Source organism: Hyla sarda, chromosome 4 (genome assembly GCF_029499605.1).
Source record: "Hyla sarda isolate aHylSar1 chromosome 4, aHylSar1.hap1, whole genome shotgun sequence".
Classification (NCBI taxonomy): Eukaryota; Metazoa; Chordata; class Amphibia; order Anura; family Hylidae; genus Hyla; species Hyla sarda.
In genome coordinates this window covers 215,819,979-215,845,810 of record NC_079192.1, presented here as the reverse complement: position 1 = coordinate 215,845,810, position 25,832 = coordinate 215,819,979, and the positions used below count along the sequence as shown (strand labels likewise).

General features: G+C 43.2%; 1 protein-coding gene across 3 annotated transcripts in view; it reads left to right on the top strand.

The window, feature by feature from the left end:
- SLC26A5 (solute carrier family 26 member 5) overlaps nucleotides 1-25,414 on the top strand; it is a 110,180-nt gene extending 84,766 nt beyond the window's left edge. For 2 of the 3 annotated variants that reach the window (XM_056573510.1, XM_056573511.1), the window contains exons 17-19: nucleotides 5,720-5,941; nucleotides 6,565-6,619; nucleotides 23,068-25,411. In XM_056573510.1, coding sequence (XP_056429485.1) covers nucleotides 5,720-5,941; nucleotides 6,565-6,619; nucleotides 23,068-23,243 — 453 coding nt within the window. In that variant the 3' untranslated portion in view covers nucleotides 23,244-25,411. Of the gene's footprint in view, nucleotides 1-5,719; nucleotides 5,942-6,564; nucleotides 6,620-23,067 lie in introns of all 3 variants that reach the window. The other variant, XM_056573512.1, reaches the window with a different exon arrangement.
- The last annotated feature ends 418 nt before the right edge of the window (nucleotides 25,415-25,832 follow it).

Below are 25,832 nucleotides of genomic sequence, written 5' to 3'. Positions count from 1 at the left end.
ACGTATTGTATGGCAGTGTTTCCAAAACGAAGCCTCCAGCTGTTGCAAAACAACAACTCCATGCATTTCTGGACAGCCACTGACTGTCCAGGCATGCTGGGAGTTTAGCAACAGCTGGAGGCACCCTGTTTGGGAATCACTGGCGTAGAATACCCCTATGGCCACCTCCTATGCAATCCCTAATTTAGTCCTCAAATGCGCATGGCGCTTTCTCACTTCGGAGCCCTGTCGTATTTCAAGGAAACAGTTTAGGGCCACATATGGGGTATTTCCATACTTGGGAGAAATTGCACTACATGCTGGTGTTGCCCTTTACTTTTTATCTTCACAAGAGGTAAAAGGAAAAAAAGACCCCCAAAATTTGTAACGCAATTTCTCCTGAGTACAGAAATAACCCATATGTGGGCATAAAATGCTCTGCGAGCACACATCAAGGCTCAGGAGTGAGAGCGCACTATGTACATTTGAGGCCTAAATTGGTGATTTGCACAGGGGTGGCTGATTTTACAGTGGTTCTGACATAAACGCAAAAAAATAAATACCCACATGTGACCCCATTTTGGAAACTACACCCCTCACGGAATGTAACAAGGGGTACAGTGAGCATTTACACCCCACAGGTGTCTGACATATTTTTGGAACAGTGGTCAGTGAAAATGAAAAATGTAATTTTTTTGTTTGCAAAGCCCACTGTTCCAAAGATCTGTCAAACGCCAGTGGGGTGTAAATGCTCACTGTACCCCTTATTACATTCCGTGAGGTGTGTAGTTTCCAAAATGGGGTCACATGTGGGGGGGTCCACTGTTCTGGCACCACGGGGGGCTTTGTAAATGCACATGGTCCCCGACTTCCATTCCAAACAAATTATCTCTCTAAAAGCTCAATGGTTCTCCTTCTCTTCTGAGCATTGTAGTGCGCTCGCAGAGCACTTGACGTCCAAACATGGGGTATTTCCATACTCAGAAGAAATGGGGTTACAAATTTTGGGGGGCATTTTCTCCTATTACCCCTTGTAAAAAAAGTAAAATTTGGGGAAAAAACTGCATTTTAGTGAAAAAGAAAAGTTTTTAATGTACACATCTAACTTTAACAAAAAGTTGTCAAACACCTGTGGGGTGTTAAGGCTCATCGTACCCCTTGCTACGTTCCTTGAGGGGTGTAGTTTCCATAATAGTGTAGGGGGGGGTTTGCTGTCCTGGCACCATAGGGGCTTCCTAAATGTGACATGCCCCCCAAAAACCATTTCAGAAAAACTCACTCTCCTAAATTCCATTGTTGCTCCTTCCCTTCTGAGCCCTCTAGTGCACCCGCCAAACACTTGACATACACATATGAGGTATTTTCTTACTTGAGAGAAATTGGGTTACAAATTTTGAGAGGATTTTTCTCCTTTTACCCCTTGTAAAAATTCAAAAACTGGGTCTACAAGAACATGCGAGTGTAAAAAATGAAGATTTTGAATTTTCTCCTTCACTTTGCTGCTATTCCTGTGAAACACCTAAAGGGTTAACACACTCACTGAATGTCATTTTGAATACTTTGAGGGGTGCAGTTTTTATAATGGGATCATTTATGGGGTATTTCTAATATGAAGACCCTTCAAATCAACTTCAAACCTGAACTGGTCCCTGAAAAATTCCGATTTTGAAAATTTGGTGAAAAATTGCAAAATTGCTGCTGAACTTTGAAGCCCTCTGATGTCTTCCAAAAGTAAAAACATGTCAACTTTATGATGCAAATATAAAGTAGACCTATTGTTCAAAAATGAAAGTTAAAGCACACTGATACATCGCAGGGTTGCACAGCATGCCACCCGCCTGCCCCCCTGCTTAATAACTTTGTATTGCATCGGGTCTCAGAAGTGAAACCCGATGCGATCAATCCCTCAGCCCCTGTACTACAACCCCCATCATGGAACAGACTCTGTTCCATGATGGGGGTAGTAGTACAAACACTAATGTAGCCTCCCCAGCTGTCTGCAGACTCCCGCAGCTAGGGAATTACTACTCCCATCATCGAAACAAGTCTGTTCCATGATGGGAGTAGTAGTAGTCCCTCAGCACTGCAGGAGTCTGCTGATGTCACCTCTTCTGAGCATGCTCAGAAGTAATAACGGATATTATAAACTGGGTGCAAACGGATGACATAAAGGCTCATCAGTCAGCCATAGACTTCAATGTAAAAAAATAACGGCCGTTAATTTACCCATTTCTTGTGACGAAAGAAACATTTGTGCATGTGCCGTTATTTCTTCTGTCACAACTAACGGCCGTTATTCATGACGGACTATAATGGGTCATAACGGATAATCAAAAAATCCCATAGACTTTAACCCCTTAACGACGCAGGACGTATATTTACGTCCTATGGGACCTATAACACTGCAAAAAAAGTTAAAAAAAAGTGTTAATAAAGGTCATTTAACCCCTTCCCTAATAAAAGTTTGAATCACCCCCCTTTTCCCATAAAAAAATAAAACAGTGTAAAAAAAAATAAACATATGTGGTATCGCCGCGTGCGTAAATGTCCGAACTATAAAAATATATCATTAATTCAGCCGTACGGTCAATGGCGTACGTGCAAAAAAATTCCAAAGTCCAAAAAAGCGTATTTTGGTAACTTTTTTTTTTTTCATTCAGAAGAGTTTTATTAATTGAGCAGTAAACAAACAGCAGCAAAGAGCATTGTTAGAGTACTCAATGAGAATCTTCATCAGTCGAATCAATAGGAAAAACAGCATGAAAAAGATAAGGCAATGAACATCTGGTACAAAGTATCAATAGGAAAGGAACGTCATCTGGGGGCAATATACAATGCCGTGGATACTAACAAGTTGCACCAGAACAAACAAGTACTTAAACTGTCAATAAACATGTCTCTATATCCTTATGTGTTTAGGAAGAGATAAAAGTCAGTGATACAATAAAATAAAATTTAAATAAAATAAAGTAAAGGGGTAAAGGGAAAGAGCTGGGGAAGACAAGGGGAGAAGTAAGGAGAGTTGGAAGAGGAGGGAGGAGAAACATCAGAACTCGGGTACTCACTTGAATCGCTACGTAAGGGTGCAGCCACCACCCCAACACTCCGGTCCCGGTCCACGAGAGGGTTACCTCACCTCCCTCAGATACCATCATCCGCCGCGTAGAAGGGTGAGTTAACAAAAGTGAGCCAGGGAAGCCAAATCGTAGTGTATTTCTCTTGTCTACCCGAGGAGTCTGCCATCAGTTCCTCCATACGGCACAAGAAGAGTATCTCCCTGTACCATTCAGAAATGGTCGGGGGGCAAGGGTCTTTCCAATGTCTGGGTATGACAGTTCTCGCAGCCATGAGGAGGAAGTGTGCCAGTGCCCTAGAGGGGGTTCTCCTAGTGGCGGGTAGTATGGAAAGTAGGAGGGCTTTTGGGTGGTTCATGTAGGTCACACCAGTAATGGAGGCGATGCGGGCAACCACCACCTCCCAGAAACGGGTCAGTGAGGGGCACGACCACCAAATATGGGTCATTGTTCCACCAGGTGCGCCGCAACGCCAACATAAGTCCGGTACAGTGGGGTACATGCGGTGCAGAGTAGAAGGAACCCTGTACCACCGGGATAGTAATTTAAAGTTAGTCTCCTGCGCCCTACATGATACCGACAGTCGGTGGCACATGGTAAAAGCAGTCGTCCAGTCCGAGGGAGCAAAGGTCGTGCGTAGCTCCGACTCCCACGCCCCCACATACCTTGGAGGCGATTGCTCAGCCCCATCCATAAGTAAGCGATAAATTTGTGATACAGGCCTGAGGGGCGCAGAGTCAGAGACGCACATCTGTTCCAAAGGCGAGAGAGGTCTTGCCAGGAACAGTGTCTGTCCCATGGTCCGGATAAAATGATCTAATTGTAGGTATTGCATCTGGACTAGCGGTGTACGGGAGCGTTCAGGGACCAGTGTCTCATAGGGTTTCAGTCTCGTGCCGTCCAAGAAAGTGTTAATCGGGAGGAACCCTCGTCCTGTCATCCCTAAGAAGTCAGTACGGTGTAAACCAGGAGTGAAGAGGGGGTTGCCAGCGACTGGGGTCAGGGGTCCACCTGGTATAATTAGTTCAGTCTTCGTTATATAGCGCCTATAGGTCGTGACCATTTCCCTGTATTTTGGTAACTTTTTATAACATTAAAAAGTGATCAAAAAGTCAGATCAAAACAAAAATCATACCAATAAAAACTTCAGATCACGGCGCAAAAAATGAGTCCTCATACCGCCCCGTACGTGAAAAAATAAAAAAGTTATAGGGGTCAGAAGATTACATTTTTAAACGTATAAATTTTCCTGCATGTAGTTATGATTTTTTCCAGAAGTGTGACAAAATCAAACCTATATAAGTAGGATATCATTTTAACCATATGGACCTACAGAATAATGATAAGGTGTAATTTTTACCGAAATATGCACTGCGTAGAAACGGAAGCCCCCAAAAGTTACAAAATTGCGTTTTTTTTTTTATTTTGTCGCACAATTATTTTTTTTTCCCGTTTCGCCGTGCATTTTTGGGTAAAATGACTAATGTCACTGCAAAGTAGAATTGGCGATGCAAAAAATAAGCCATAATATGGATTTTTAGGTGGAAAATTGAAAGGGTTATGATTTTTAAAAGGTAAGGAGGAAAAAACGAAAGTGCAAAAACGGAAAAACCCTGAGTCCTTAAGGGGTTAATGTAATTTTTTAACGGTCGTTTAACAGGGCTTTTCTAATGGACGTTTGTAACGGATGAATTTTTATAGTATGAAAGCAGCCTTACTTTTTAAGTTATGCTGGCAGTAGAAAACTCTTTTAAAGGGGTTATCCAGGAAAACACTTTTTTTTTTATATATATATATTTAATAATATATATATCAACTGGATCCAGAACGTTAAACAGATTTGTAAATTACTTCTATTAAAAAATCTTAATCCTTTCAGTACTTATGAGTTTCTGAAGTTAAGGTTGTTCTTTTCTGTCTAAGTGCTCTCTGATGACACGTGTCTCGAGACATATACAGTTACTTTACAGTTGTTAGGTGTCAGATAATTTCCTTTAGCCTCATCAAACAATGATTTTGTACAATTGGATAATACAGAATCATAGTTATATACTATGTAAAAAGAAAGACATGCAAAGTAGCTCTCTGGTGCCATCTTTTAAAGGTAGCTTTTTTTTAACCAAGGTTCATTTAGAAAGCCTCAGAACATGACTGGGGCAAAGTGGCGTCCATGCGCCAAATTTATCAAATGGCACACGGACATTAATGCCCACTGAACTGCTCTGTTTAAATGTTGCAGGGCAGTGGTGGGACGTGCAACAGTTGTATTAAAAGTGGCACAGACCTTAATATAATTGTCGCATGTACACATATAGGGCAGGGTTGAATTGCCCTGTGATTTCTTCTAAATATGGTCCGTACAACTTTTTTGTGACTTTTTGCAGAAAAGTCACACATGATAAATTAGTGACCACTGCATTAGTGATCTAAATTAGATAACTTTGTGGTAATAAAAATTAAACAGCCTGCGACTTTTCCTGCAACAAATTTAGATGAAAAAAGCGAAGTCTAAATTGCTTGATAAATTCCTCTCCATATCTTTATGGTGCTCTCCCCAAAGAGAAACATTACCTCTGTGACCATGCTATACGATAAAACACTGTCTTGCTTGGTCCGTAATTTGACAGTATTGGTCAGGTCACCACAGTACGTATGTTTTTTTTCAGACTAATGATGTGGAGATGGCGGTGAAACATGAACTGATGAATGATGATCCAGCTAAAGAGTCAGGAAATGTGAAAAATGGATCAGCGGATATAAACTTGCATAATTCACCTTCTGAGGAGTTAGAGTATTTTATGAATCCAGTCATCACCACCCATTCAATAATTCTGGACTTCACACCTGTCAACTTCATAGATTCTGTGGGAGTGAAAACACTAAAATCTGTAAGTTGTCAGTCAGCTAAACTAAATCTGAGTAAACAGGCATGGCTATCTAACCTAATGGACCATTGCTTACTTTTTACATATTATATAGGTTATTTGTTAATGGAATTGGTTCAGGCTTCACTTAAAGCAGCACTCTAGCAAAATGTTTTTTTTTCTTAACCCAAGTTAAAGTCCACAAAAATGATCTATAATTTTAAAACTTTGTTTATCCTTCTACATGCCATGTGATTCAGTTCTGACTAGTGGTATTCTTTCTGCCCAGACAAAAAGTCTCACTCTGCTTCTCCTACACTCTGACCCCATCCACCTATCCTCCAAACTCTGCCCTCCCATATTCTGATATTCTTTCATTATAGGATATGTAGGTCCGGATCTGAAGTAGAAGAATTAGGAACAGTCTGCCTGCCAGCTCCTCCCAAACAGATAACACAAACAGATCAGACAAAGATCATTTGATTATTTACATCAATTTATCATGCTAGCAAAAATACATAAAATGCTTTGAGTAACTTGTCACAGATTAGTTACAATAAATATTATTATGTTTTTTATTTTAGCCTTTTTCCTGCTAATTACAACTTAATTTATACTTATTTGGCTTTTGCACTGCTGCTCTACAGATAATCAAAGAATACAAAGAAATTGGTGTTGACATCCTCTTATCCGGTTGTAATGGTAAGTCATGGATCATTCTTATCTCTGGAAACTATTCATTTGTTAGTAGTAATAATACTGATAGTAATCATAATATGATGTACCATTGGCATGTGACTACAACCATATAGCATAGCTTATATGCCCTTGCCTAAGGTTGGGTTTAGTTGTTATAGTTATTTATATGTGAAGGTGAGTACCTTTTGCATGTCAAGTACGTAAAGAGCATTTCCTCTCAAAATTATATTTAGTTAATACTTTCCTTCAGAATTGTTTTATTATTTCATTGGAAATGCATGTGCTTACAAAAAAGAGAGGTCAGGAGAGGCCATAGGTTGAGAGGCCATATGATCCCAATCAATGAAAAATTTCTTCAAACACTAGTAAAGGCAGGTATCGTCCACAATACTCAAACATAAAAGTGCAATTATTATTTTTATTTTAATTGATTAAAATTTACTGGGGGAGATTTATCAAAACCTGTCCAGAGGAAATGATGCTGAGTTGCCCATAGCAGCCAATCAGCTCACTTCTTTATTTATTTATTTTTTTAAACATATTTTTATTGAACATTTTCTGAAATTAACAGAAAAGCTAGCATAACAAACAATACCAGGCGTTACACAGAGCATCATAAAGAAACATAAATAGCCCTCCATGCTTGAGTACAGAGAAAAAAAAACGTATGCCACAAGAGAGCACCTGAAACTACCCCCACCCCAGTCCCATTGAGTCAAGAGCAATTGGAAGAGTCAATAAATGGTAAAACAGTGTGCCCACGATCTGGTTGAAACAGCATTGAGAGAATGAACACCCATAGATCACATAGGTCATGTTAACCCTTTAAGGACCCAGCCAATTTTCACTGTAGGACCCGGCCATTTTTTGCACATCTGACCACTGTCACTTTAAGCATTAATAACTCTGGAATGCTTTTACCTTTCATTCTGATTCCGAGATTGTTTTTTCGTGACATATTCTACTTTAAGTTAGTGGTAAAATTTTGTCGATACTTGCATCGTTTCTTGGTGAAAAATTCCAAAATTTTATGAAAAAATTAAAAATTTTGCATTTTTTTTTTTACTTTGAAGCTCTCTGCTTATAAGGAAAATTAATATTCCAAATAAATTATATATTGATTCACATATACAACATGTCTACTTTATGATTGCATCATAACGTTGACATGTTTTATCTTTTGGAAGACACCAGAGGGCTTCAAAGTTCAGCAGCAATTTTCCAATTTTTCACAACATTTTCAAAATCAAAATTTTTCAGGGACCAGTTCCGTTTTGAAGTGGATTTGAAGGGCTTTCATATTAGAAATGCCCAACAAATGACCCCATTATAAAAACTGCACCCCCAAAAGTATTCAAAATGACATTCAGGGGGTAATAGGAGAAAATGCCCCCCAAAATTTGTAACCCCATTTCTTCTGAGTATGGAAATACCCAATGTGTGGACATCAAGTGATCTGCTGGCGCACTACAATGCTCAGAAGAGAAGGAGCACCATTGAGCTTTTGAAGACAGAATTTGGTTGGAATAGAAGTCGGGGGCAATGTGCGTTTACAAATCCCCCCCCGTGGTGCCAGAACAGTGGACCCCCCCCCGACGTGACCCCCATTTTGGAAACTACACCACCCACAGAATTGAATAATTGGCGTTTGACAGATCTTTGGAACAGTGGGCTGTGCAAATGGAAAATTACATTTTTCATTTTCACGGATCACTGTTCCAAAAATCTGTCAGACACCTGTGGAGCGTAAATGCTCACTGTACCCCTTATTACATTACGTGAGGGGTGTAGTTTCCAAAATTGGGTCATATGTGGGGGTCCATTGTTCTGGCTCTATGGGGGCTTTGTAAACATGCGTAGCCTTCAATTCCGGACAAATTTTATCTTCAAAATCCCAATGGTGCTCCTTCTCTTCTGAGCATTGTAGTTCGCTCGCCAAGCACTTTACATCCACATATGGGGTATTTTCTTACTCAGAAAAAATGGGTTTACAAATTTTGGGGGGCTTTTTTCCTATGTTTCCTTGTGAAAATGAAAAATTTTGGGTAACACCAGCATTTTTGTGATTTTTTTTTTTTTTTTTGTAATTTTTCCATCCAACTTTAATGAAAATTTGTCAAACACCTGTGGGGTGTTAAGGCTCACTATACCCCTTGTTACGTTCCGTGAGGGGTGTAGTTTCCAAAATGGGGTCACATGTGGGTATTTATTTTTTTGCGTTTATGTCAACCGCTGTAAAATCAGCCACCCCTGTGCAAATCACCAATGTAGGCCTCAAATGTACATAGTGCGCTCTCACTCTTGAGCCTTGTTGTGCGCCCGCAGAGCATTTTACGCCCACATATGGGGTATTTCCGTACTCAGGAGAAATTGCGTTACAAATTTTGGGGGGCTTTTTTTCCTTTTAACACTTGTGAAAATAAAAAGTAAAGGACAACACCAGCATGTTAGTGTAAAATTTTAATTTTTTTTACACTGACAGGCTGGTGTAGCCCCCAACTTTTCCTTTTCATAAGGGGTAAAAGGAGAAAAAGCCCCCCAAAATTTGTAACGCAATTTCTCCCGATTACGGAGATACCTCATATGTGGCCCTAAACTGTTTCCTTGAAATACGACAGGGCTCTGAAGTGAGAGAGCACCATGCGCATTTGAGTACTAAATTAGGGATTGCATAGGGGTGGACATAGGGGTATTCTACGCCAGTGATTCCCAAACAGGGTGTCTCCAGCTGTTGCTAAACTCCCAGCATGCCTGGACAGTCAGTGGCTGTCTGGAAATGCTGGGAGTTGTTGTTTTGCAACAGCTGGAGGCTCCGTTTTGGAAACACTGCCGTACAATATATTTTTCATTTTTATTGGGGGGGACAGTGTAAGGGGGTGTTTATGTAGTGTTTTACCCTTTATTATGTGTTAGTGTAGTGTTTTTAGGGTACATTCACACGTGCGCAGGTTTACAGTGAGCTTCCCTCTAGAAATTTGCATTGCGGCGAAAAATTTGCCGCAGCTCATACTTGAAGCAGGAAACTTACTGTAAACCCGCCCGTGTGAATGTACCCTGTACGTTCACATGGGGGGGCAAACCTCCAGCTGTTTCAAAACTACAACTCCCAGCATGTACTGACAGACCGTGCATGTTGGGAGTTGTAGTTTTGCAACAGCTGGAGGCACACTGGTTGGAAAACCTTCAGTTAGGTTCTGTTACCTAACTCAGTATTTTCCAACCAGTGTGCCTCCAGCTGTTGCAAAACTACAACTCCCAGCATGTACTGATCGCCGAAGGGCATGCTGGGAGATCTAGTTATGCAACAGCTGGAGGGATCGCAACTACAACTCCCAGCATGCCGAGACAGCTGTTTCGGCATGCTGGGATTTGCACTTTTGCAACATCTGGAGGGCTACAGGTAGAGACCACTGCACTGTGATCTCCAAACTGTGGACCTCCAGATGTTGCAAAACTACAAATTCCAGCATGCACAGACAGCAAACAGCTATGTGGGCATGCTGGGAGTTGTAGTTTTGCAAGATCTAGAGTGCTACAGTATAGAGATCACAGTGCAGTGGTCTCTAAACTGTAGACCTCCAGCTGTCGCAAAACTGCATTTCCCACCTTGCCCAGCAGCTGTCTGGGCATGCTGGGAGTTGTAGTTTTGCAACATCTGGAGGGCTACAGTCTCAGACTGTAGCCCTCTAGATGTTGCTAGGCAACTTACCGGCTTCCGTCAGATCCAGGGAGCCGTCCTCTTCTGCTGCACGACATCGCCGCCCGCGCCGATCGCCGCCGATCCCGTCCCGCAGCTTCCACCGACTGGTAAGTGGATCTTCGGCATCCTGCCCCGCCTATTGTGGGTGGGCAGAACGGGGAAAACGAAAGTAAACCCCCCGCCCCTGATCTGCTATTGGTGGTCGCGTCTAGACCACCAATAGCAGAGATAGGAGGGGTGGCACCCCTGCCACCTCACTCCTATCGCTACAGGGGGATCGTGGGTGTCTTAGACAACCGCGATCCCCCTTATATTCCGGGTCACCATAGACCCGAATGACCCGGAATCGGCGCAAATCGCAAGTGTGAATTCACTTGCCATTTGCGCCAATCGCCGACATGGGGGGGTCTGATGACCCCCCTGGGCATTTGCACGGGGTGCCTGTTGATCGATATCAGCAGTCACCCTGGCCCGGTCCCCGCCCGGCGCGTGGCGGGGACCGAAATTCCCACGGGCCCAGGTACAGAAGGCGTATCCATACGCCCTAGGTCCTGTACGGGTTAATAATGATAGGCTAATCGAGGAGGCGTAGGGCACCCAGGGTATCCTGTAGAGCTTCTAAGCTATACCATACCATCCAGCGGAACGGGCGAACAAAGTCCCATAATTCTGATTCTGAGTAGTGTGTGACCATTTAGCGAAAAATTTCTTGGTGCCAGTGGTTTTATAACGTTCAGTGTCTAATCTATCAATCCCACAATAGACTTTCAGTTGAGAAATTAAAAATGGTATGTCAGGAGGTGAAGGGGATATCCAGGAATGAGACACCTTAGGGCTACATGTAAAATGATGTGAATGATTGTCGGCCTCCTGAATCAGCCTCCGGAGGACTGAGTTGGTGGAATAGGACAGCCTGAGGTGTCAATGGGAGTTCTACTTCCCAGTGTGTATGTATACAAGTAAGAACAGAGGTCCAATAGGTGTTTGTTGCCGGACACGTCCAGATGCTATGCCAGAGATTCGTAAGTGGTTGGGAGCATTTTGGGCAAACCATTATCCTGTCCGGGAACGTCGGTGAGGGCAAGATATTGAAACCATACAAGGCTTTGTGAGCTAATTTAAAATAAGTTTCCGGCCAACGTTCATTAATGATACACTTCCTGACAGTAAGCCAGCCCTGGAGGATGTGGTGTGTGATGGTGTGTGAGGTATCCAAGCCCGACACGTATCAAACAGAGTGTCTGGGTCGATTTTAAGGAAATGGTCCCTCAGTGGACGGTACAGAATTGATATGGACAGTCTACGAGGTTTAGGGCCCATAATATTATCAAGAATGTGTGTGGGGGCTTCCTTACTGAGATCCCGCAATCTCGCATGACAAAAGGAGAGGACCTGGTTGACCGCTAGCGTATGGGAGGAGGGGAGATCAAAGCGATCCATGACCGCCCTGGTAGGAGACCATCGTCTATTCGTCACATCCATAAGATCCCCAGCTAAATTGAGACCTTTGTCGAGCCAAAACGTGTGCCCGTGAATCATGGAGTCCCTGGTTAACTCTGGGCGACCGACTAATGGCATATGTTTGGAGAGAAGGAAGGGTAGATGGAAGAGCTTTCATATTTCTTTCCATGTAATTATTGTGTCGCGGAGTAGGGTGTAATGCTTGATCTGGGGGGGTAAGAGAGAGTATTAGGCATGCAGTAGAGCCGCCAGATTCCAGGGGGCAGCCAAGGCCCTTTCTAGAGAGAAGTTAACAAAATAAGAAGATCCATGTATCCAATCTAGGAAATATCTGAATAAGCATACTAAATTATATCCCCTGATGTTAGGGAAGTTCAAGCCGCAAGCTAACTTGCCCAACATCAGTTTTCGTAAAGCGATACAAGGCCGTTTACTTGCCCAGATAAGAGGTAAAAGCTGAGTTGAGGGAATTAACGTCTGCATGTTTCAACAACAACGGTAAGGTCTGTAAGGGGTAAAGTAAACGCGAGAAGCTCACCATTTTTATAAGGTGACAGCGACCCATAAATGATATCGGAAGATTATGCCACCTGCTAAGTTCTGCACAGATTTTTTTAAACAGGGGAGGGGAATTTATAGCGTAGAGAGATTCTGGGGTCTTGCCTATTCTCACACGCAGGTAGGTCACGGCAGTGTGGGCTACCATGAGGCCCAAATGGGCGATACTGGGAAGCCAGCGTGGGGGAGACCGGCCAAGAGGCAGTAATTCAGTCTTCGCCACGTTAACTTTGTGACCCGAGAAGGAGCCATATGTATGTAATGTATCTAGCAGGGTGGGTAGTGAGTGTAAGGGGTTGTTGAGAAAGAGGAGAACGTAGTCCGCAAACATTGCCAGTTTGACTGATTCCGTTCCTACTGAGATGCCGTCATAGATGGGGAAGTGTAAGAGATTCTGAGCCAAAGGCTCTATTGCTAAATCAAACGAGAGGTGAGAGCGGGCACCCTTGTCTTGTCCCCTTGAAAAGAGGAAAGGGAGAAGACAAGATCCCCGGCGTGTGTACTCGAGCCCAAGGTGAAGAGTATAGACTAGATAAGTAGGTTCGGAAGGCCCCTGTGATGCCAAACCTGTCCAGCACCAAATCAAGCCATGCCCAGTGAACATTATCAACTGCCTTCTCGGCGTCTAAGGCCAAAAGGGTCGGCTGAGCAGTGGGCGCGGGTTGCTGCTGTACAAAGTCCAACACAGAGAGGACCCTGCAAATATTGAGGGTGGCTGAGCAGTTACGGATGAATCCAACCTGGTGAGGTCCCACAAGTCCCAGTAGAAATTGCGCTAGGCGGTTAGCTAGAATTTTCGAGAATAGCTTTATGTCCTGATCAATGTGTGAAATCGGTCTATAGGAGCTAGGATTTAAAGGGTCCCTACCCGGCTTCGGCAATACTTTGATATAGGCCATTGATGCCGTAGTAGGAAGCACTCCCGACTGTAGGAAACCATTGAAGACTTCAGTTAGACAGGGTGAAATCTGGTCTTCCAGGGACTTATAAAACTCCCCAGGGTACCCATCCAATACCATTGTGAAGATTGTGTATGGTAGAGCGAACCTCCTCTTCCGTTACTGCAGCATTCAAGTCAGATCTCTGGGCATCAGTCAGAGACGGAAGGGACAGGCGATTCAAAAAGTCAGTTCCTGCTGGCAAATCAGAGGGAGAGTTAGCGTATAATGATTCATAAAAACCAGCAAGCATCTCATTAACATGATGAGGGTCTATTTGCACAACCCCGAGCCATCTCTAAGTGCTGTGATTGAAGTAGGCAGGGAGAGGCCCTTGGCCAAGCGGGCTAGCAGTCTCCCCGCCTTGTTACCATGCCGGAAAAGGTCATTATCAAAATGTGAGCAGTGCAAACGTTCTCTCCTGTCCAGCCACAATTCAAATGTGGCCCTAGCTGAAGTCCAGGCTATTCTATGGGTCTCCGTGGAGGAATCTAAAAAAGTGGCATATGTGGTACGTAGATCCGCATTAGCTTGTGCATAATTAGTCTGAGACGTTCGCCTCAGAGTGGCTACATGAGCCATGAGTTTGCCGCGTATGACTACCTTAGCCGTGGTCCAATGAAGCAGGGGTCCGTTCTATGTGAGTGATTGTCTACGTCGAATTCCAGCAACCACGCCCGTAACTGTTCGATAAAGGATTGGTCTTTAACCAAAAAAGACGGAAAGCGCCAGATATAGTCAGAGCCTCTAGGGCAGGAGGGTTGGAGCTCGAGGAGAACTGGTGCATGATCCGATATTACTAAATCTGCAATGTCCACCCCGCCCCTTCTACGAGCAAGGGAAGGGCTAAGAAGGAGATAATCTATATGAGACCACGCCTGGTGGACATTGGAGTAATGAGTGAATTCACGGGAATCGGGATTCCTCGTGCGCCATACATCCTGTAAACCTGTCTCCTCTAGGAATGGGGGAAGGACTCTTTCTCTGGATCTTATAGGTGGTGCTGGAGAGGCGGAGCTTTTCCTATCAACTAACAGGTCAAAGACCGTATTGAGATCTCCACCTAGAATCGGCAGCTCTCTCGAACCCCCCGAAGAGATAAGGATAGGGATTGAAAGAAGTCGTGATTGGCACCATTCGGGGCATATATATTGTGTATGCTGTAATGTTCACCCAAGTTATCAATGAGTAAATGGGACACCCTCCCCATCAGTAGTGTGTGAGAGCAAGGTAAAAGGGAAAGATTTATGTATCAGGGTGAGAACCCCCGCCCTACCCTCCAGAGCTGGCGACCCGTATACCTGACTTACCCATTGCTACTGCATTCTAAAGAACTCCCACTGCAGTAGATGGGTCTCTTGGAGGAGTACAATGTCCGGCTTAAGGCGTTTTAGATGGCACAGGACCAAGTGCGGTTTGTGGGGAGATCAGAGTCTTTGACATTCCATGTGATAACTGTGATCATGATCTAGAGAGTTGCGGACTTAGGGCCTATGCATTTGGCTACCTCTGCTGCCATATAGTCCATAAATGCAGCTAAAAGGGAGCATAGCTGCAGCTGAGATAAGGAGGCATCAGACTGTAAGGCTGAGGTCTGAGAGGGTTGTGTGGAGGAGGCAGGAGCAGGCTTACCGTGGCTGGTAGCAGTTACTATAGCTGATCCTGTGTGTAGGAGGGATGGAGCAGGCTGGGGATCACTGCATGTCCTGTCCGAGCTGTGGCTGCGTCTTATACCCGACTCATGCTGACTCAGAGGAAGCGAGAGCCTCTGACAGCTCATCCAGATCCTCCTGTGGAGACACTGTAAGTGAGGAGGAGGATAGTGTTGCGGTTGCCATCTTGGAGGCTGAGAGCAGTGGCGCAGGCTGTAACAATGTGGAGGGACGCTGCTGTTGTGCAGCACGCTGGAGGTACTGGTCCATCCACTGGTAAGTGCTGAGTCTCGGGCGGGTGAAGTGCGTGATGTAAGTCAGCTCCTAGCGGGGAAAATAGCAGAGAAGCAGCGGCAACAGGGAGGAGGTCCGCCTCGGTCCTGCTTACATGCCCGCGCTGGAACTGGAAGTCACTTCTTTCATTTTTAACCCCTTCCCGCAGAATGTCATATATAAACGCCGGGTTGTGCAGTGCGTTCGCGCATCCCGGCGTTTATAAATGACATGCAGTTAACCCGGCGATGCGCAGCATCGCACGGGTTAACTGGCAGAAGTCCCGCTGTTTCCAGCAGGGGACAACTTCTGCTTCACCCCCAGGACCATCAATTGATGGTCCTGGTCAGCGATCACTGTGATTGGTCCCTGTGGACCAATCACAGTGATCTGGGGTGAAAGTTCAGATCCCCCGCACTGCCCGCCCCTGGAAGTCGGGCAGAACGGGGGACGAAGGCTGCGGGGGCTCGCGGGGACCTGCGGCACACGGGGGGGAACAGGAGGGGACCGGCGGACTTACCTGATCCAGCGGCGGGACCGAGGAGCAGCGCGGGATCGGCCACGTGGACGAGCAGCGACGGGTGAGTATATGGTCCTCAGAAGCAGCAGTGAAGATCTTCACTGCTGCTTCTAGGAGTCTGAAAACTACAACTCCCAGCATGCCTAGACAGCCTTTGGCTGTCTGGGCATGCTGGGAGTTGTAGTTTTGCAACATCTGGAGGGCCTCAGTTTGGAGACCATTGTATAATGGTCTCCAATCTGTGCTCTTCCAGCTGTTGCAAAACTACAACTCCCAGCATGCACTGACTGTCCAGGCATGCTGGGAGTTTTAGTTAAGCAACATCTGGCCCTTCAGATGTTGCCGAACTACAACTCCCAGCATGCCCTTCAGCTGTCTGGGCATGCTGGGAGTTGTAGTTTTGCAACAGCTGGAGACACACTGGTTGGGAAACATTGTTTCTAACTCAGTGTTTCCTAACCTGTGTGCCTCCAGCTGTTGCAAAACTATAACTCCCAGCATGCACTAAAGACCATGCATGCTGGGAGTTGTAGTTTTGCAACATCTGGAGGGCCCCAGTTTGGAGACCATTGTATAATGGTCTCCAATCTGTGCTCTTCCAGCTGTTGCAAAACTACAACTCCCAGTATGCACTGACTGTCCAGGCATGCTGGGAGTTTTAGTTCAGCAACATCTGGCCCTTCAGATGTTGCCGAACTACAACTCCCAGCATGCCCTTCAGCTGTCTGGGCATGCTGGGAGTTGTAGTTTTGCAACAACTGGAGACACACTGGTTGGGAAACATTGTCTGTTTCTAACTCAGTGTTTCCTAACCTGTGTGCCTCCAGCTGTTGCAAAACTATGACTCCCAGCATGCACTAACAGACCATGCATGCTGGGAGTTGTGGTTTTGCAACAGCTGATGCAAGCCCCCCCTGCCCCGCCACCCCCGTGAATGTACAGGGTACATTCACATGGGCGAGGCTTTTACAGTGGGTTTCTCGCATCTTGAGATGCAGCAAATTTTGCGCTGGGAAACTCGCTGTAATCCCCCGCACATGTGACTGTACCCTAAAAACACTACACTACACTAACACAAAATAAAATAAAAAGTTAAAAACACTACATATACACATACCCCTACACAGCCCCCCTTCCTCCAATAAGAACGTCCGGTACGCCACTGTTTCCAAAGCAGAGCCTCCAGCTGTTGAAAAACAACAACTCCCAGTATTGTCGGACAGCCGTTGACTGTCCAGGCATGCTGGGAGTTTTGCAACAGCTGGAGGCACCCTGTTTGGGAATCACTGGCGTAGAATACCCCTATGTCCACCCCTATGCAAATCCCTAATTTAGGCCTCAAATGCACATGGCGCTCTCACTTCGGAGCCCTGTCGTATTTCAGGGCAACAGTTTAGGGCCACATATGGGGTATCGCCGTACTCGGGAGAAATTGCGTTACAAGGTGTGGGGGGCTTTTTCTTCTTTAACCCTTCATGAAAAGGAAATGTTGGGGTCTACACCAGAATGTTAGTGTAAAAATTTTTTATTTTTTACACTAACATGCTGATGTTGCCCTATACTTTAAATTTAAAGAGGTAAAAGGGAAAAAAGCCCCCCAAAATTTGTAATGCAATTTCTCCCGACTACAGAGATACCCCATATGTGAGCGCAAAGTGCTCTGGGGGCGCACAACACGGCCCAGAAGGGAGAGTGCACCATGTACATTTGAGGTGATTTGCACAGGGGTGGCTGATTGTTACAGCGGTTTTGACAAACGCAAAAAAAACAAAACCCCACATGTGACCCCATTTCGGAAACGACACCTCTCACGGAATGTAATGAGGGGTGCAGTGAGAATTTACCCCCCACTGGTGTCTGACAGATCTTTGGAACAGTGGTCCATGAAAATGAAAACTCGTACAGCCCACTGTTCCAAAGATCTGTCAGACACCAGTGGGGGGTAAATGCTCACTGTACCCCTTGTTACGTTCCTCAAGGGGTCTAGTTTCCAAAATGGTATGCCATGTGTTTTTTTTTTTGCTGTTCTGGCACCTTAGGGGCTTCCTAAATGCGACATGCTCCCCGAGCAAAATTTGCTCTCAAAAAGCCAAATATGACTCCTTCTCTTCTGAGCATTGTAGTTCGCCCATAGTGCACTTCAGGTCAACTTATGGGGTACCTACATACTCAGAAGAGATGGGGTTACAAATTTTGGGGAGTATTTTCTGCTATTAACCCTTGCAAAAAGGTGAAATTAGGGGGGAAACACACATTTTAGTGGAAATTATTATTATTTTTTTTTACATATGCAAAAGTCATGAAACACCTGTGGGGTAATAAGGCTCACTTTATTCCTTATTACATTCCTCAAGGGGTCTAGTTTCCAAAATGGTATGCCATGTGGGTATTTTTTGCTGTTCTGGCACCATAGGGGCTTCCTAAATGCGACATGCCCCCCGAGCAAAATTTGCTCTCAAAAAGCCAAATATGACTCCTTCTCTTCTGAGCATTGTAGTTCACCCATAGTGCACTTCAGGTCAACTTATGGGGTACCTCCATACTCAGAAGAGAAGGGGTTACAAATATTGGGGGGTATTTCCTGCTATTAACCCTTGGAAAAATGTGAAATTTGGGGGGAAACACACATTTTAGTGAAAAAAAAAAATTTTTTTTTACATATGCAAAAGTCGTGAAACACCTGTGGGGTATTAAGGCTCACTTTATTCCTTGTTACGTACCTCAAGGGGTCTAGTTTCCAAAATGGTATGCCATGTGAGGGTTTTTTGCTGTTCTGGCACCATAAGGGCTTCCTAAATGCAACATGCCCCCAAAAACCATTTCAGAAAAACGTACTCTCCAAAATCCCCTTGTCGCTCTTTCCCTTCTGAGCCCTCTACTGCGCCCACCGAACACTTTACATGGACATATGAGGTATGTGCTTACTCAAGAGAAATTGGGCTACAAATATAAGTATACATTTTCTCCTTTTACCCCTTGTAAAAATTTAAAAATTGGGTCTACAAGAACATGCGAGTGTAAAAAATGAAGATTGTGAATTTTCTCCTTCACTTTGCTTCTATTCCTGTGAAACACCTAAAGGGTTAAAATGATGACTGAATGTCATTTTGAATACTTTGGGGGGTGCAGTTTTTATAATGGGGTATTTCTAATAAGAAGACCCTTCAAATCCACTTCAAACCTGAACTGGTCCCTGAAAAATAGTGAGTTTGAAAATTTTGTGAAAAATTGGAAAATTGCTGCTGAACTTTGAAGCCCTCTGGTGTCTTCCAAAAGTAAAAACTCGTCACTTTTATGATGCAGACATAAAGTAGACATATTGTATATGTGAACCAAATTTTTTTTTATTTGTAATATACATTTTCCTTACAAGCAGAGAGCTTCAAAGTTAGAAAAATGCAAAATTTTCAAATTTTTCATCAAATTTTAGGATTTTTCACAAGGAAAGGATGCAAGTTACCACAAAAATTTACTACCATGTTAAAGTAGAATATGTCACGAAAAAACAATCTCGGAATCAGAATGATAACTAAAAGCATTCCAGAGTTATTAATGTTTAAAGTGACAGTGGTCAGATGTGCAAAAAACGCTCTGGTCCTTAAGGCCAAAATGGGCTTGGTCCTGAAGGGGTTAACAAGGCCTCTGCAAAATGAAATAAGCAATCTGATTGGTTGCTATGAGCAACTGGGTAACTTTTCCTCTGGACAGGTTTTGATAAATCTCCCCCACTGTGTCTATAAATATCTTACCTGATATTCTGTGACCAAATTACCTTCACAGGTATTGTGCACTCGGTAAAGATTGCTTAACCCCTTAAGGACAAGTGCCGTAAATGTACGGCGCTGCTAAGTAGTACTTAGCGGCCAGCGCCGTACATTTACGGCGCAGCTTTCCTGGATCACTGCGTCTCCGGACACGGTGATCCGAACTGGGTGACTGCTGATATCTATCAGCAGCCATCCCGGCATATTGCTTAGACCGGCGATTTTCCGCTATTCCGGGTCAATTGGGTCTCTGGTGACCCGGGAAAAAAGGGTGAATGGGGCTGTCCGGCATGGGTGCCGCCTCACGATCACGTGATTGATCGGTTGGAACGACCGACCAATCACGGACCTGCTGGGCAGTGATCGGGGCAGCGATCGGATTGGTATTTTTGTGGTGAAATAAAATCCCCAATTTAGGCCAAATGCGCATGGCGCTCTCTCACTTCGGAGCCCTATCGTATTTCAAGGAAACAGTTTAGGGCCACATATGGGGTATTGCACTACAAATTTTGGGGGGCTTTTTCTCCTTTTACACCTTATGAAAAGGTAAAGTTGGGGTCTACACCAGCATGTTAGTGTAAAAAAAAAAAAAACATGCTGGTGTTGCCCCATACTTTTAATTTTCGTAAGCGGTAAAAGGAAGAAAAAAGACCCCCAAATTTTGTAATGCAATTTCTCCTGAATACGGAAATACCCCATATGTGGGCGTAAAAAGTTCTGCGGACGCACAACAAGGCTCAGGAGTGAGAGCTTCTAAATCGGTGATTTGCACAGGGGTGGCTGATTTTACAGCGGTCCTGACATAAACACAAAGCAATAAATACCCAGATGTGACCCCATTTTGGAAACTACACCCCTCACGGAATGTAACAAGGGGTATAATGAGCCTTAACACCCCACAGGTGTTTGACAAATTTTTGTTAAAGTTGGATGTGAAAATGAAAAAAAATTTTCACTAAAATGCTGGTGTTACCCTACATTTTTCATTTTCACAAGGGAGAATAGGGGGAAAAAAAGCCCCCCCAAAATTTGTAGCCCCATTTCTTCTGAGTAAGAACATACCCCATATGTGGATGTAAAATGCTCTGCGGGCGAACTACAATGCTCAGAAGAGAAGGCATGCCATTGGGATTTTGTAGAGAGAATGTGTCCAAAATTGAAGGCCTTGTGTGTTTTAAAAAGCCCCCATAGTGCCAGAACAGTGGACCCCCCCCCCCCCACATGTGACCCCATTTTGGAAACTACACCCCTAACGTAATGTAATTAGGGGTACAGTGAGCATTTACACCCCACAGGTGTCTGACAGATTTTTGGAACAGTGGTCCGTGAAAATGAAAAATTTTAATTTTCATTTGCACAGCCCACTGTTCCAACGATCTGTCAAACACCAGTGGGGTGTAAATGTTCACTGCACCCCTTATTAAATTCTGTGAGGGGTGTAGTTTCCAAAATGGGGTCCCATGTGGGGGGGGTCCACTGTTCTGGCACCACGGGGGGGGGGGCTTTGTAAACGCACATGGCCCCCGACTTCTCTTCCAACCAAATTCTCTCACCAAACGCTCAATGGCGCTCTTTCTCTTCTGAGCATTGTAGTTTGCCCGCAGAGCACTTTATATCCAAATATGGGGTATTTCCATACTCAGAAGAAATGGGGTTACACATTTTAGGAGGCTTTTTCTCCAATTACCCCTTGTGAAAATGAAAAATTTGGGGTAACATCAGCATTTTTGTGAAAAAAATCAAATTTTTCATTTTCCTGTCCAACTTTAGTGGAAATTTGTCAAAAGCCTGTAGGGTGTTAAGGCTCATTGTACCCCTTGTTACGTTCCTTGAAATTGTATGCCATGTTGTTTTTTTGTTTTCGTTTTTTTGCTGTTCTGGTACCATAGGGGCTTCCTAAATGCGACATGCTCCCCAAAAACCATTTCAACAAAATTTGCTTTCCAAAAGCCAAATGCGACTTCTTCTCTTCTGAGCATTGTAGTGCACCAGCAGTGCACTTGACGTCCACACATGGGGTATTTCCATACTCAGAAGAGATGGAGTTACAAATTTTGGGTAGCATTTTCTCCTATAAGCCCTTGCAAAAATGTAAAATTTGGGGGAAAACCAGCATTTTAGTGAAACAAAAAATTCATTTACACATCCGACTTTAACGAAAAGTCGTCAAACACCTGTGGGGTGTTAAGGCTCACTGAATCCCTTGTTACGTTCCTTGAGGGGTGTAGTTTCCAAAGTAGTATGCCATGTTGTTTTTTTTGTTTTTTTTTGCTGTTCTGGCACCATAGGGGCTTCCTAAATGTAACATGCCCCCCAAAAACCATTTCAGAAAAACTTACTCTCCAAAATCCCATTGTCGCTCCTTCCCTTCTGAGCCTTGTAGTGCATCCACAGAGCACTTGACATCCACCTATGAGGTATTTCCTTACTCGAGAGAAATTGGGTTACAATTTTTGGGGGGCTTTTTCTCCTTTTACCCCTTGTAAATTTTCAAAAACTGGGTCTACAAGAACATGAATGTAAAAAATTTAGATTTTGAATTTTCTCCTTCACTTTGCTGCTATTCCTATGAAACACCTAAAGGGTTAACACACTTTCTGAATGTCATTTTGAATACTTTGGGGGGTGCAGTTTTTATAATGGGGTCATTTATGGGGTATTTCTAGACCCATCAAATCCACTTTTTGAAAATTTTGTGAAAAATTGGAAAATTGCTGCTGAGCTTTGAAGCCCTCTGATGTCTTCCAAAAGCAAAAACATGTCATCTTTATGATGCAAACATAAAGTAGACATATTGTATTTGTGAATCAATATATAATTTATTTGGAATATCCATTTTCCTTACAAGCAGAGAGTTTCAAAGTTAGAAAAATGCAAAATTTTCATTAAATTGTGGGATTTTTCACCAAGAAAGGATGCAAGTAAAGGCGAAAATTTACCACTATGTTGAAGTAGAATATGTCATGAAAAAACAAATCAGAATAATCGGCGAAAGCATCACAGAGTTATTAATGCATAAAGTGATAGTGGTCAAAATTGCAAAAAAGGGCTGTGTCCTTAAGCCTTAAGGTGAAAAAGGGCTCAGTCCTTAAGGGGGTTAAGGCCCTTTTAGACGGCCAACTGGCAGCAGTAAATGAGCGCCGATCTCTATGATCAGTGCATGTTAACAGAGCCTTAACAATCAGTTTTTTGGCTGGGTTACACGAACGATCGCTGGAATGACCATTATCGGCTGCACATCACCTGTTTACAACAGATCCATGTGCCACTGATAATGATGATTTTATTAGATGTGATTATCCAACGAACAAGCATATTCTTGCTGACTATCTGGAACGATCATTCCTTGGAAATTTTATTTACCTGGTAATTGACCCCTTTAAAAGGGACTTTACTTCAGCCAGAAGTCCTGCTGCACATTGTCACTGTACTAAAATTTTGAACATTTAAATATACAAATTGATTTTGGTTACATAAAAAAGCATGTAATTTACATGAATGCAAAGTATACAAAATAAAATGAGCATGTTACAAGGATTTCTTTAATCTGATAATCTAATCTGTGCATTTTTGTTTCTCTCACAGGACTAGTTGTACAAGATTTGACCAGGTTGAATTTCTTTGATCAGTCTATAAGAAAAGATATTCTATTCTACAGTGTTCATGATGCTGTGATCCATTGCAGGTTTAGAGCATCCTCATTGGCTCTCGCCTCCTCTGAAGAGCAAATCCTCAGCTCAGACACACAAAGCCAGATCTAATCTTCCTTTCACAAAGGAGCATGGTGCAATAACCCTTTTTAGACACTGCCTCAGATTTTGAACCACACATGCAGAGTTGGGATAAGATAAGACATTATATTTTCCTACACTTAGAGACCTCCCTCTGTTATAGCACTTTCAGCTGTTCTGGCTTTTACAGTATGACAGTATACACAAAGTAATTGTGCAAGATTAGGGGTTCTGAGTTTGTAGGATATATTATTTCTTTGTAAATGCTTTAATCCGAGCATATGCTGGGTGTGAAAATCGCCTTGTTTTTGCTTTTATAGTTATTCTTAAAAAGCATATGTCCCATTTTTAAGATTCTGTCCAGTGCCTCTGGTACTGCATGGAAATCAAGGGCTAAGGGGAAAGGGGGAAAAAACTTTGTCGCATAAATACCTTTTATACATTGGTGCCTTTAGATAAAATAGCACCAGCTCCACTAAGAGCTGAGACCAGTATGGTGAAATCTGTTATTTATGTATTTGTGATGCCGTGCACATTTACTGCTAGATGTCAAAATACCCTCCTGGTTCTTTTTTTCCCAAACAGGGTAAATATTCTCAACAATGGTGTAAGCTATGGCTCCATTCAGACTAGAATCATGGGCAAATGGGGGTCAAATATGTGTAGAGAAAGAGTGATGCAGTTACCCATAGCAACCAATCAAATGTCTTCTTTAATTTTTCAGAGGCCTTTATTAAAAAAAAAATAAAAAAAAATAAAAAAAAAGCAAGCTGATTGGTTGCAATAAGCAACTCTTCCACTCTTCCTCTACTTAGACTTTAAAAAATCTACCCCTATGTTTTTACAGAAGCTATCATAGATCTTATGTGATATTTTGTTTTTAACAACCTAATTAAATTTATAATGGGTGCGCCAGGTATCTGGTAGCTACTTAATGATTAGAATTGTACATTATGCTATGCTATTTTGCCCATTAGATCAATAGAAGTTTGAATGTTAAAGGGGTACTCATCCTCTATCCTATTGGATGTCTAGGGGAGAAGATGTCGAGCTGCGGCCCGGTACCCCAGCATTCAGAAAGCCAGCTGTGTTTGGCTGCGAGCACCCGTGGTCATCAAGCCGTTAATGTGGGTGTGATGGCTGTGGTTGCTTGTAATCCGGCACGGAGCAGAGTTTTTGCACCGTGCATGTAGAGAACGGGGTGCTGGGCTGGATATCGTGGGGAGTCACAGGGGCCGGACTCCCCGCGATCATGTTTAGGGACAGGATACCCCTTTAAGGATCCTTTTTGATATGTGAAGATACATACTGGGCGTCGAGCAATGATGTACCAAGTTAATAACGTTCAAAAGGCACTTTTATGTAAAGTTGTACTTTAAAAGTTTGCATACTTTGGCAGAAATTGTAAAATTTTGACACGGACAAGCAAAAAAAAACCCTGCCTTTTATTAAGGGATACTGATCATATAAAGCCATTTATTATCACATAGTTGTTTGTCTCCTTTTTAAATCATAATAATAACAGAAATCTAAATTGCTCTGATCAGGCGGGTACATACCCTTGAATATTTGGTCTTGTTAAGGTCCAGGTTACAGGCAATTAAAAGAAAAACCATTACAAAAGACGGCAATAATGCTAAAGGTCAATACATAGTATTAAGAACTACAGGTATGGAGTTTGAATATGCATCCCATAAGAGATGAAAGAAAAGTTTTGCCTGCTTACTCATGTGTTTTCTTAATTTTTTATATATATATATTACAAATCATCCAAGGGTATGCAAACTTTTGAGTACAACTGTATATATTTTCTTTCAAACTTTCGAGACCGCTTATCTTTATACCCTTCCTATTGTCTCAATGCATTTTGTGCAGAATCCGCAAAAAAATTCTGCCGTGTGAACAGTGCAGCAGAATCCCATTGAAATCAATGGGACTCTGCTGCACCGGAATTCCGCATGGAAATTTTGCGGTGTGAACATGGCCTTAGAGAGGCAGACCCATGCCAATTATGGTCACAGATCTAGCAGATTGGTGCTAATCTAATAAGCCTTTTACTTGACTGAAGGACTACACAGATTGATGTGAGGCCTTTATATATATATATATATATATATATATATATATATAAAAACAAATATATAAATATCACTAGCGCTGGAATGGTATGTTACCGGCTGCCAAGATAACACTGAGAGGGTCCTGACCACTCCTCACATGGATAGTAGATTAAAACTTAATGTAATATTAGCGTATCCGCGCACAGAAACAATGAAAAGGTATATTCAAACTTGCTCTGGATGTATTGATTAGCCGTATCCTCGATATGAGGGGCCGGTGAATGCTGAGACTAATAATTGTTCTTGTCAAATATACCAAAAATGAATTACACCAGAATGTCCATGGATTTAGTTACTTGCGACCCAGGTATTTACTATGATAGGGATGTAGACTGGAATCCACGGACATCTATTCCAGTCTACATCCCTATCATAGTAAATACCTGGATCGCAAGTTGGAAAAAACCCCGGACCACAGTCCTAACACGAGCGCTGCATTTATACAGGTACTGGTTCATTTTCTTTCTGTTTCTATGAAACACTTGGCCCCTGTCACATT